The 13891-nt window shown below is 43.1% G+C and overlaps 1 protein-coding gene across 3 annotated transcripts in view; it reads right to left on the bottom strand.

Annotated features, from left to right (window-relative positions):
- Window positions 1-13891, bottom strand: part of RIMKLA (ribosomal modification protein rimK like family member A) — a 28938-nt gene that overhangs the window by 7688 nt on the left and 7359 nt on the right. For 2 of the 3 annotated variants that reach the window (XM_074334525.1, XM_074334526.1), the window contains exons 2-4: window positions 9155-9215; window positions 6456-6686; window positions 3181-3267 (exon numbers count right to left, since the gene is read on the bottom strand). In XM_074334525.1, coding sequence (XP_074190626.1) covers window positions 3181-3267; window positions 6456-6615 — 247 coding nt within the window. In that variant the 5' untranslated portion in view covers window positions 6616-6686; window positions 9155-9215. The remainder of the gene's footprint in view (window positions 1-3180; window positions 3268-6455; window positions 6687-9154; window positions 9216-13891) is intronic. The other variant, XM_074334524.1, reaches the window with a different exon arrangement.

The following is a 13891-nucleotide window of genomic DNA, read 5'->3' as shown; positions in this document are numbered from 1 at the left end:
CTCTCTATCCATTTTCCCTAAGATACTATGTGTTACACTAGCAATGAATAATCTGAAAATGAAATTAAAAACACAATTTTATTTACAATAGCATCAAAAGGAATTATAAATTAGGAATAAATTTAACCAAAGAAGTACAATACTTATATATGTGTCACTACAAAACATTTTTAAAGACATCCTATGTTCAGGGTTTGGAAAATTTAATATTGTTAAGATGGCAATACTCCTCAAATTGATTTACAGATTCAATGTACTCCCTACCAAAATTCCCACTTTCTTTTTTTTGTGCAGAAATTGGCAAGCCGATCATGTGGAAATGGAAGGGGGCCCCTGCCAACAGCCAATACCATCTTGACAAAGAAGGACAAAGTTGGAGGGCTCACACTTCCCAATTTCAAAACTTACTACAAAGTTACAGTAATCAAGACAGTGTGGCCTGTCATAAGGATAGACATATATATATACATCAACGGAATAGAATCGAGAGCCCAGAATAAACCCTCAATCAGATGGTCAATTGATTTTTGACAGGAATTCCAAGAGCATTCAACAGGGAAAGAACAAATAATTATTTGTTGTTTCTTTAACAAATACTAGTGGGAAAACTGGATAGCCACATCCAAAAGAATGAAGTTGGACTCTTACATCACACTACATAAAAAATTAACTCAAAATGGGTCAAAACTCCAAATGTAAGGGCTAAAACTAGACTGTCTAATAAGGTGTAATATGTCTGATAAGGGTGTCATAGCGAAAATATGTATGAAGAACTCTTAAAAACTCAACAATAAAAAGACAAATAATCCATTTTAAAAATGGGCAAAGGATCTGAACAGACATCTCTCCAAAGATCTACAAATGACCGATAAGCACACGAAAAGATGTTGCACATCATTAGTCATTAGGGAAATATAAATCAAAACCACAAGATACTACCTTACACCCACTAGGATGGCTACAATAAAACTAATCAATAATATGTAAATAAAAAATAATGAATGCGTAATGTAAAGGTTGAGAGGATGTGGAGAAATTGAAACCCTCATACATTGCTTGTGGGAATGTAAAATGGCATAACTGATATGGAAAACAGTTTGCCAGTTTCTCTAAAGTTAAACATAGAATTACTGTATGGCCCGGCAATCCATTCTTAGGTATATGCCCAAGAGTAACAAAAATGTATGTTCACACAAAAACCTGTACACAAATGTTCATAGCAGCGTTATTCATAATAGTCACAAAGCGGATACAACCCAAATGTCCATCAACTGATGAATGAATAAACAAAATGTAGTATATCCATACAATGGAGTATTATTGAGTCATAAAGAGGTAAAGTATTAATACGTCCTACAATATGGATGACCCTTGAAAACATTATGCTAAGTCAAAGGCAGACCCAAAAGGGCACATATCGTATGATTCCATTGATATGAAATGTCCAAAATAGGCAAATCCATAGAGACAGGAAGTAGATGAGTAGTTGTCAGGGACCAGAGGAAGGACAATTGGGATTGGCCCCTAATAGGGATGGGTTTGTTATTTTGTGGGGAGTGATGGAAATGTCCTGAAATTAGATAGTGGTACACAATAGTGAATATACTAAAATCCACTGAATTGTACACTTTAAAATAGTGAAGTCTTTGTTATATGAATTATATTTCAATTTTTTAAATGTTCAAAAAATACTATGGATTCTATTTAATTTCTGTTTATTATCTGTTTTACCTTTCTACAATGTGAGTTCCTTGAGGGCCTAAATTTTTGTTTTGTCCCTTTCTGTATCCCCAGAGCCTAAAATAGTCCCTGGAAGTTTGTAGGCACTCAATAAATATTAGCTAAATTGTATGTTGTGTATTATTTTACCTCCATAAAACAATTTTGTTGAGAGACATTGACTTTTAGCACTGAAGTGTATCTGAATAGTACTGAGCGCCTCACCTGGCCACCCCCACGCCTTTCTCTTGCTCCTTAACAGGACCCCTCTGCGCTCACAGGTTGCTTTTGCTCACACCTGCTTCTGTGTGTTTGCTCAACTCTTTTCTTCCAGTTCAAATTCCACACTTCCACTTAAGTCTCCTTTTCTTCCAATGAAGAGTTGGCCCCTCCCTCTGTTCGGCTCAAGCAGGCACCTGGACACACCTGCCACAGCAGTCATCACCCTGCAATGCCACCGTCTCTACCCTCTTCACACTGGAGCTCCTTGAGAGCGGTGATTGTGTCTCATCCATTGCTACTGCACAGTCCCTGCATCATAGGAATTGCTCATTATGTATCTGTTTCGGGTACCTCCTCTCCCTCCAGATGCTGTGAGCATTTAAGAATGCCACCTGGGTACCATCATGAGGTACCCACTCACATACTGCAGGAGGGACTGCTTTCTGCTGCATCTGTCCTCTGCAACATTTACTGAGTCCCTACTATGTAGCGAACACACAATAGGTCTTACAGAGACAGAGATGTGCAGGACCAGGTCCCCACCCCCGAGCAGCCAAGAAGGGGAAAAGGGACATAACCTGTAACTGCCATAAAGTGTAGTACTGTGCTAGAGACGTGGACAAAATACTATGGAAACACAGAGGGAAGAGCAATTAATTTTGTCTGGAAGAGAGGGAGGGAGCCAGGGAGGTAGAGGGAAAAGACATCTGGAGCTGGCCTTGAGGGATGAGCAGAAGTGCCCTACAGGGCAGAGGACGACGGCATTCCCAGCAGAGGTCTGGCCTTGTTGGTGAAAGAGAAGTAGGCCAGGATGGATGAGGGAGGGCCATGCGGCCAGAGAAGGTGCAAAGGAAGGTGGGAGCTGTTTGTCCAGGGCCTTCAGCGCCATGAGGAGGAATGTGGCTTTTGTCTAATGGGCAACACAGGCTCTTGGGGTTTTTCAACAAGGGAGCAACGCAAATAGATCTGTTTCAGAGCAATTACTCCTAAAAAGGAATAGAGGCTGTACTGGCAGTGCAGATAGAGAAACCAGTCGGGGGTCAACCGCCATAGTTCAGGGAAGGGAAGAGAATGCAAGGACAGTGGGGACAGAGAGGAGGGGACAGAGGTAAGGACCGCACAGCAAGCTCCTTGAGGGGGAGCTCCGTTTCTCCAAGCGGTGCTTCTGCCGTGCTTGATGCGGGTCTTGTCACAGCAGAGCTGCGGCCCTAAGGGAAGCCCAGAAGGAGGGACACTGACCCTGGTGTCCTCGTGTGCTCTTCACCACGACCGGGTAGCCCAGGGGCTCCGCTTCGTCAATCATTTTTGAAAAGTCTTCATGCCCACCTGCCGAGAAAAGGTGAAAGTCAGTGAAGGAAAGTAAGGCCGATGGTCAGCGAGTGGTCGGCCCCACACAGTGCCCTCTGTGGGAATTCTCACAAGACCTCATGTCTCTGATTAAAGCCATTCGAACCCATTCGATCTAACCGCCATGCATTGTGCAGCTGCAACACAAAAGGTGGGAGCAGAGAGCAAAGGAGACCAACCTGTATTGAGTAGTTCTATGTGGCAGAGGCTTCCTATGCTCTAGTTCATATACTCCTCATCACAACCCCAAAGGGCAAGTACTTTTCCCTTTAAAATGGCCGCGGGCAGGCAGGCTTCTGAGACTGCCCCCAAGACTCCTCCCTGCTGGTGTACACACCCCGTATTATCCCCTCTCCTGAGTGTGGGAGGGACCAGTGAATATGAGGGTTTATCATTCCTGTGAGTGAATCAAGAGGGGATGAATCATGGTGGGCCTGACCTAATCAGGTGAGCCCTTCAGAAGAAGGTGAGGTGTCAGAGACTCTTCTGCTCTCCTTGAAAGAGCCAACTGCCAAGCTGTAGAGAAGACCATGCTGCAGGAACAGTGGGCAGCCTCTAGGAGCTGAGAACGGCCCTCAGCTGATAGCCAGCAACAAAGTGGGGACCCCAGTCCCACAACTGCAAGAAACTAACTGCTAACAACCAGTGAGCTTGGAAGACCCCAGACCTGAGATGAGATCACAGCCCAGCTGCCCTTTGATTTCAGCCTGGTGAGAGTGAGCAAAGAACCCAGCTATGCTGTGGCTGGACTCCTGACCTTCAGAAACTGTGGGACAATAAGTAGTTGGTACTTTAAGCCATTGTTTTTTAGTAGTTTGTTATATAGAAATAGAAAACCAATACCCAAAGAAACCAAGCCTGGGGATCTGTCTCACCTAAAGGTACGGCATGACTGGAAAGCTTGAATTGGCTCCACTATACTCCTTTAAGTCTTAATTTAAAAACCATGAATAATAATGTGTATTAAAATCTTTCTAAACTGTCTCACAAACTTCACTGATTTCCTGTACAGTTGCATCGTTGAGGGACGATTATTCTGCCTAACACAGGTGGTACTGCTGTTCATCAATTTTTGCACAGCAAAACATTCTGGAATACTAATACCCATTTTGTTCACAAAAAGGTGCTAATAATTTAAAAAAAAAAAAAGAAATGAAGAGGCAGTATAAACAGGGACATCTTCATAAAGAGGAAGTTCTATAAGATGGGAACTCCCAACTTCCTGACATCACTGATAAATTTACCTCCTCTCTAGCCATCCTCTTTCCCTTCCCTTCTAATACAGTGAAGAGGGGTCCTTCTTATCTCAGGCCATCCCTGCACCTGTGCTTTGCACCCCTTTCCCTCCCACCTCCTCAGGGATCTTGTACCAGTGTGTCCCCTCTCTGTTGTATCATCAATCGCCCAGTTCCTAATTCCATCACCATTTTAAACATGTTCAGTTCTCTCCCATCCTAAACCTGCTTCATTTAAACCTGTTCCTTGACCCTGCTTCATCTCTTAACTACAACTCTGTATCCCCAAAATCAAGCTACTTGAAAGGGTTTGCATTTCCTCACTTCCCACTCATTTCCTCACCCTTGACAATTTGGCTTCTCTCCCCACCACTAAGTGAAGCTGTGTGCATTAAACTCCCTGTTGCTAAATGTAACACACATGTCTCAGTGCTTGTTACTTGTCCTTTCAGAATCGATCGACACGTTTAATTATACCGGCCTTTCTGGAATGCTCTTTCCACTGGCTTCTGTCACCTCTTTTCACCTCTCCAGTTGCTCCTACCTAGTCTCTTGTATAGTTTCCTCTTCCCTTATCCAGTCCCTAAAGGAGACCCTGTTGAACTCTCTTTTATTAAATTTGATGTATTAATGTGATAAAATATACATAACATAAAATTTACCATTTTAACCATCTTAGGGATATAGTTCAGCCCTCTCTTTGTTCTACATACTCTCCCTGAATAATCTCAGCCATTTTGTGACTTCACTAAATGCAGCTTTCCAAATCCACTTCCCTAGTCTCTACCTCTCTCAGGAGCTCCAGATCCATTATTGGCTGCCTACTGAATATTTTTACTTGCATATACTACAGACACTTCAAACACATTGTGTCCCAAACTGAAACCATCTCTCCCCAACAATCTCTCCCCCCCATCCATCAATCTGTTTCTCCTCTCTCATGTTTCTAGTCTCAGTGAGTGTTTGCCTTCATATCTGGTTGCCCAGACCAAAAACCAGAGTCATTCTGGATTCCTCTCCATAGTTCTCCTATCCAATCAATTATCAAGTCCTATTATTTCTACCTCCTTCATAATCCCTAAATCTGTTCATTTATCTTTATTCTTACTATGGCCACTTTAGTTTAGACAACATTGCTCTTTTGAATTGTTTCAAAAGACTGCTACTACATATCTTGTCTCGTCTTTGCCTCTAATTCTTTCTCCACAGTGTAGCCAAAGTGATATTCTGAACTCTGATCCAGCCACCTCCTTACTTAAAGCCCTCCAATAACTTCCTGTTAGTCTCCTTCGTGTACTGCATGTGGCTACTTCTTATCTTTCTAGCCTTTATATCAACTCTACTTCCCCTACTTGCTACAAGCTACTCAAAATACCATCAGTTGGTCATGTTCTCCCTTGCCTCTAGGTCTTTCTATATTCTGCTCTCTGCTTAGACTCCTCCCCTGCCCCCCTTGCTTTAGCTGGATAACTTGAGCTTAGTTTAGACATTATTTCTTTTGGGAGGCCTTCCTCAGTAACTTCTAAACCCATTAGGAGCTCTCCTGTGTATTCCGGTACCACCATGCACTAGCTCTTATGGCACTTACTACACTGCACTGAACTTGCCTGTTTACTTGTTCTCTTCTGTCTCTGATGAGGTAGGAATGCCTTGAGGGCAGGACTCTTACTGCTATAGCCCAATGCCTAATATGGTGGTTGGCACATGTGTGTACCAGATACATGTTTAATGAATTAATTACAGCAAGAAAGAAGCAAAGGCATTTCAAACAGAGGGAATGACCATGATAAAGACTCAAGATGCTGAATCCCCTAAGATGAACAGCTCCATATTGGAAACCAACAAGATACTTGAGGGCTTGTGGGGAGAGAAAGCACAGTGATGCAGCTGATCTGGAAAGATAAGCTTCAACCCTATTTCAAGGGCACTCACCATAGGAGAAGGTGTCTGGCATGGGGACCCCATGTCCAGCCAGCTCTTGGAATGTCCAGAATTTGTTGATGCAGTTTAAAATGCTCTGTGGGCGGTTGACTAAGCGACAGCCCAACTTCTCCAGGTGTCGCAGGACCGTGATGTCACTGTCCGATTGCATTGAGGGTGTGGACACCCGAACAAGTACCACATCCGGGAAAGTGGTGAGTGCCTTCTGGTTCAGCTGCAGGCCTGTAATTGAAGGACAAAAGTGAGCTTGGCGCTTGGCCGTCGTCTAGTCCCACCAGAAGAACTGGTCCCAACAGACTCCTCACGCCTGAAACTAGCAGGAAAACAGCCTTGATGGCTCTTGGGTCTCCTGTTGTAATGAGAAACCTACAGTCAACCCTAAACTCCAAACAAACGGGCAAAGCATGGTTATGAGGAAACACAAAAAAGAACAGAAAAATAAAGGCAGCACATCAAGAATAATCCACTGAAAAGAATCCATAGGAGATAATACAGTCCAGCACCTTCCTTCCAAATAGTACTAGCATTTCTCAAAGTGTAGTGGCTTACGAGGCTGAAGACTTAATGAAAAAGAAGCACTATAGCTCATTTAAGGAATCCTTACTACTCTTTTATGACTTAACCTTTAAAAGTCTATCTGAAACATTATATAACCATTTAAATAATTTTTATGGATACAATGAATGCAAAAATGTCAATGTTAAGTGAAAAAAAGGATACAAAATTATAAATACAAGTTAGAAAAGGCTAAAAGGAAATATACCAACATTTTAACAGGGGATAATGGGACTATTGGTGATTTCCTATTTTATACTTATCTATATTTTCCAAACGGTCTCCAAATGTACATTACCTTTGGACAAAAAAAAACTTAAAAAAAACACCGATCTACTAAAAATCAATTCAATCTTAAAGAAAACTAGATTGCATCCAAAGACGATTGATCCATATAGCGAAAGCACTTATATCTGTATTACACTGGATGAACCGACTATTAGCTTAAAGTGAGGCCCCAGAGGAACGGGAGTGAAGTCTCCAAGTATCTGTAGGTATCCACGCAGAAGGACTATTTGGCTTATCTTCTGTGACCCCAAGAGACAGAGCGATCCGTAAGCATGGTTCTGTCTGCTCACTCCTGTATTCCCAGCCTCTAGAACAGTGCCTGGTGCATGACAGGCCCTTGGTGTTTGTTGATTTGTACAGAAGCTATAGGGAGACAGTTTGGGGCTCAGCAAAAGGGACAATTTTGCACTACCTTAGGATGGAATGGGCCGAGGCTCAGTGGTCACCTGAAGATGACACAGAAGGGATGCAAGGGTCAGATAAGCTCACAGCAGCCTGCTTGGTCTCTTTCAACCCCGAAATCCTGTGTTTTGTATTACTGTAAGTAGTTACTTACTTAGGCATCTATGGTGTACCCAACAGTTGGGGATGGAAGGATGGAGACATAAAATGGGATAGGCAGGGCAATGAGAATAACTTGATCTGCCTTAGTGAACCTTAAAAGAGTTTCCCAATGCTCTAAAGAATACCTTTGAAACACAGTTTCAGAAGCATCTTATAGGCTTTAGGCTAAAGCACCTTCTATTTCATAAGTGATATACTGTACAACCATATAATTCCAAGAAAACAAAAGGTGTTAATGAAATTACTATGTCTCCATTGTGGCATGAATAATATTAATACAAAAACTTTAAGCAAAGCAAAGCAAAACAAAAGCAAGCAAACAAACAACCCCCCCCCCACACATAAAACTACTGTATGGACCTAATTTGCATAGCTTCCCCCCAGTCTAGGAGCTGTTTCACCTATTTAAAAAAAGGGAATAGGTGTAATCATTAAGATAAATTGTTTTTAGTACTTCTGCCAATAGTGTGAATGCAAGGAAATGGAACATAATTCTCAGAATCACTTATAAGCAGCATTCAGGTTACCCTCACTTTGCCATCAGAAAACAGTATCATTTATATGTCTTTTCCTTTGCCACTTGTAGCTCTTGTGGAAAATAATACGAAAGGGGATAAAAAGCAAGCCCTGTGCAGTATCCTCAAAATTGACAGAAGAAAGAAAAGTATTGGGGTGGCCAGTTGGCTCAGTTGGTTGGAGCTCAGTGCTTATAACACCAAGGTAGCCAGTTCGATTCCCACATGGGCCAATGAGCTGCACCCTCCACAACTAGATTGAAAACAATGACTTGACTTGGAGCTGATGGGTCCTGGAAAAACACAGTTCCCCAATATTCCCCAATAAAAATTTAAAAAAAAGAAAAGTATTCAAATTGGTGCAAATGGTGAGTAAATACAGAACACTTAGGGAAAAAAGCAACAGCCCAGGACAGCATTACATAATGAGATAATATATGCAAAAATGCTTTGAAACTATAAAGTGCTATACATATGTAAGGCGCTGGCATTATCATTGCACAGACATTCTACTAAGCAAGGTAGGGGCATTGATGGAGATTTGTACCACCTGATGAGAAAAACAGCTTTGCAACAGAAAAGGGACCTAGAGAAACGAGAAGCAGCAGAAACATCTGGCTTTTAAATCCCAACATGAGACCACAGACAAACAGTTACACTTCAAAATGCGAAGAAAAGAATTCAATTATTTTTGGAATTACCAACCACAAGTGGACAGAGACAGGTCAGCCTCAACAAGCAGATTCACATAGACCTAGGAAGTCTTACCAGGACTTCATCTCTCTTCTCCAAAGGAAAATCTTTGGGCCTGGCTCATTCCAACTGAAGCCTTTAATAAATGAAGAATGGAATGGGTTAAAGTGTGGCTGGAAAGGCTCTACAAGTGTTTAGACAGGTCTGCTCTCTGACTGTGCTGGCTGCCCAGCTCTGTGCAGAGGGACATAACACGTTTAGGGATACGGTGCACACACAACCAGTTAACTTCTCTGCCCATTGACACAGCTCTGGCATCCTTGCTCTGGGTAACTTGCCCCCTGTTCATTCTCGTCCTCTGCTGTCTAAACCTAGTCTAAACCACCATTTCTAGAGTGGGCAAGAGGCTGCCACTCCCTGTGGCTTCAGTGGAGACAGCAGTGCCACACAGATGTGGCCAAGATCAACATGGATTTAAGGCGAGCCCTTGGCAAACCTGTCAGTGAATTCTGAGACCTTCAAACACTGAAGTAATCTCTGATAAACTTACTACAGGACGGACCTTACTGTGTCGCCTTTCCTGGGATCATAACATTTCCACTGCAAGCCAAGGGAATGAAGAGCTGACGCAAGACATCAGGGAGGGTAGGGCTGTCTGAATGGAAGGTAACCCCTCAACAATCGCAAGCCCTCATGCCCTCGAATCACAAGGGATTTCATTAGCTTAAGTGCCCTAGTGCTCTGAGTAGCGATCACCTTGACCTACAGGGCACAGCAAGGGGAAGGGAGCTGAGTTGCTTCTGGGATATTTGGGGTCTCCCAGATTCCTAGATTGAGCTTGAAATTTACTGTTTAGCCTCAAACCACTTTGTTTTTTTAAAAATTAATATGATCACTCTGTTAACAGACAGGTTAATAAGGTAGCGAAAAAAAATCAGACCCCAAACGAGTTAGTACAGTGACCAAGACCCAACCTAGTCTAAGTCAACTTTTTGAAACCACAGCAATATTTTCTCCATATTACTTCTACAAAGAATAATCTACTTTCATGGGTAATTATGTTCTGATTTCCTTTTAAACTCTCTATTATTTATATAGGAAATATTTTCATGTATTAAAAACAACATAGAAAAATGAGTAACTTTTCCCAAAGAATTGAGCCTGTTTTTATTTTCTATATATCAGGCTAAATTCAGTTAATTCTATAAAACTAGACTTGTATTTGTATGTACAACAGCAAAGAAATGCACTTTATAATATAATCTATATACAGAGAAATAGGTTTAGAAGTAAATTGTTAATGGAAAACAGAGCTCTGAAAATTAAAAACCGTTCTCAATCATTCACTTCAACAGAGGGAAGAAGAAGAGGAATAATGAAAGATACAGTCCTTCAGCTCTGACTTTGGCATTTTTATTGAGCATCAGTTGTTTCAGGCACTTCACTAAGAACTTTGACTTTTACCGTATTCTCTTATTTAAACGAAAGGTGTCTTGCAATATGGATCCCTGCACTAGATCTGACTGGAACAGTCTTTGCATTTACACAGACCGAATACATAATGGGTCACCACCCTCCCAACCTGTGCACACGGCACACCCATGCACGTGCACACACACATACACCCTTAGCTTCACAAAAGAGAGCTTCAAAACTAAACTGACTTCTAGTATGCTAGAAAAGTCCTTTGTGTACAAAGCAAACAGAAGAAATATAGTGGGATACGAGCATGAGAAAAAGCAAGGACCTCAGTTACAGCGGCTTTTAGAACCATTATATGTTAGCAGGATCAGGTAACAGCAGTGGCTGGGAGCAAAGCTCTGAAGTTGTCACAACGGAATCAATACTATAAATAAAGTAAGTGGCTAATCCATTAAGGACTTCACATTACCTTGTTGTGTTATGAGGAAGATGTGTCATCCGAAATATGATCTGGCTCAGCTCACTCTCCAGGTCTTCCCTGGTTTCTTTCTACCCTACGCTCCGCATTTTCTCATAAGGAAGGTATTTTTATTCTTAACAAGTAGATGCCATCGCCACTCCTCCTTCCCTTTTAAAGTTCTTTGTTACAATGCCCAAAGAAATCTCACTTCTACCTCATTAAAACCCGCAGTCATTATGTGGCCACCAATTGCTACTTTGAGGTCATCTAATTCAATGCAAGCGTTACTGAACTGTCAGGATGAGTCAGACACACTACTAAGCAGGAATACCGAGATGAACTACGTAGGTGGTCTCTGCCTACCAGGAGCTTACAGTCTCCTTATGGAGAAAGATATAGATGCATTCATTCATTCACTCAACACACGTTTATTGTTTCATGCATTCATTCGGCCAATATTTACTTAGCACCTACTTTGGGTTTCCCCAGAAGCATTCCCAGAGACAAGGACTCAAGTGCAAGAGGTTCACTCTTAGGGTGGTAATGTCAGGAAACACCGGCTGGGGAGTCGAGTCGGGAATGAGGCAATAAAGGGTGTGTTAGCAGTGAGCGAGCGAGCACATCCGCACCTGGGGCTTATCCCCGCCACAGAACAATAAACAATGGTTCAGTGTACACACCAGTTATCCCACCCGAGGGGCAGGGCGAGGGAGCAGGGGAGTTATAACTTCATATACCAACTCTGTCCTTGGTTGAGAGCTGCTCAATCCCTGGCCCTCCTGCCTTGTCATGCATGTGCAGACTAAGCGGGCACCTGTGACAGGGGAAAGCCCTCAGACAGAGATTTGGGCGCTGGTGGTTAGAAGTGGGGCCCAGTGCCATCACATGGTAAGGGCAAAAGGGACATGTGAAAGCCACTGACCGCCAAGGAACAGGCACCATCTTAATGGCTGGGAATGGGGGGTTGAAGCATGTGAGTCAAACAAACAATATGCCTGGAATTTAAGAGAGACAACACACCTGTGATTAATGCCATTGATGCTCTGTGCAGAGCACCTAGGTATTAAGAAGAGTAATCAATCTGGTTTGGGCAGAGGGTGGGGAGAGGAGGTGACCTATGACAGCCAAATGTGAGAAGTGCTCTAGCAGGCATATAGATCAGTGTACAGTGACAGCAAAGGAGGAGGGAGCAGTTAGGTGATTACTTCTGAGGGAGAATGAAGGACAGTTTCAGAAAGAAGATGTTGACTCATGGTGCCTCAGGGCTCAGAAGAAATGTGTAAAACTCATAAATGCATAATGTCTAACTCTCAGAAACAAATCAATAGTGCAAGCACTGAGTTCAGAACTATCTTGGGGGCTAACCTATTTGCAAAGTCATTTCGAGAAGTTGAGACCACATGAGATGAAAGAGTGTATAAAGTACTAGCCTCTAAGTCAGAGACTTGATGTAATTCCTTGCTGTCATTTAACAGCTTGGCAAGACACAGAAATCCCTCAGGATCTGTTTCCTCTTCTGTAAAATGGAAGGGTCCCAGAACTGGGAAAGCTTCCTCCCTCCCCTACCTAACCCCACCCCACCACCTCACCTACGTGATCTTTCCTCCAGCCCCGAACTGAAATCTCATCAAGCCCTTCATTCCTCTCATACCAGTCACTCAAGACTCCAGTCTCCAAGGCCATGTCATTCCCCTGGACTGTAAGCCCCACCTGGCTCTGACTTTGCTTTATCTACTCTCGCCTTCCACTCCTTCCCTTCTGCACTGTGCCCTCGGGGGCTTGATGGGCAACCAGCGAATCCCCTACTCTCAACCTTTTCAGTGAGTGTTCCCTTCACCTTCTTTTTCGGAGTCCCACTGAACCTTGGCGCTCCCCAGTGACACTGCTTCCTCAATAGCCCTCCCAAGTTGTGGCTGTTTTCCCTCCCTCGCACCTGGGGTGACTGGGCCAAGTGGTAGGAGAGATGTGCTCCTTAGTGTGGCTTCCAGACCATTCTCCTTCTCTCACCTGAGAACACCCAGCCTGACTCTCATGAAGACTACATCACCCAACTTGTGCAAGTCATCTAAGGACTCAGTCACTCCCTTCTGTCCTCGAAGCTTTAGCTCCTGACTCATTGACTTTCCCACGCTGTCACAGATATTGGTGATTTCAGTACTCGTATGGAGCATTCTTCCAATGCCCAGGCCTCAGTTTCTTGACCTCCTCTCCTCCAAGGATCTTGTCCACCACCCACCTCAGGCACCACTTCCGGTAAGGTTCTAGACTTTATGCACTCACCATAATTCCAATCTCCAACCAGTGTCTCCTATCTTTCCAGCTTACTCCCTTTAGCACCCCAACACCAGCCATACTTTGACCCCACCAGGAACTCCATACATGGATCCCCCATCTTTTCACTGTCCCTCATCTCCTTCATACTCTCATTCCCCTCTTACCCTATTTAAATTCCATAGCTAAACCCTCAAATCCTTGCACCCATGTCTTGCTCGGCTAAACCACAACCCTGGTTAGACTGCTCTAACTCTGCCTACTTTGTATCCCCTCCTGTGCAATGGAACCTGTCTGGAGAAAAAACACACAAACCTGCTGACTGATTTCAAGGGCATCCTTATTGCTGCCTGGCAAGCATTACATTTCCCTAGTCCATTCACTCTCCCACAACCTTAGATAACTATTTCAACAATTTCTCTTCTTGCCTCAAACTTTCACTACTTCTTCTCTCCTTTGCATTCTCACTCTTCCTATTTCAATGAGAAAAACCGAAGCAATAGAAAAGAACTTCTCCATAAGCTCACACCATAACATCTACCCAACCTCCCTGCACCTATGCCATATAGGGTACCTTCTCTCATAATGGCTTAAGTGTCCGAGCTCCTAGCTTAAACCAACTCCTTGAAATATGCAATTGATCCCAAGCCTTTCGCTCA

The sequence above is a fragment of the Rhinolophus sinicus genome, linkage group LG06 (genome assembly GCF_036562045.2).
Source record: "Rhinolophus sinicus isolate RSC01 linkage group LG06, ASM3656204v1, whole genome shotgun sequence".
Lineage (NCBI taxonomy): Eukaryota > Metazoa > Chordata > Mammalia > Chiroptera > Rhinolophidae > Rhinolophus > Rhinolophus sinicus.
This window is presented reverse-complemented; position numbering and strand designations above follow the sequence as displayed.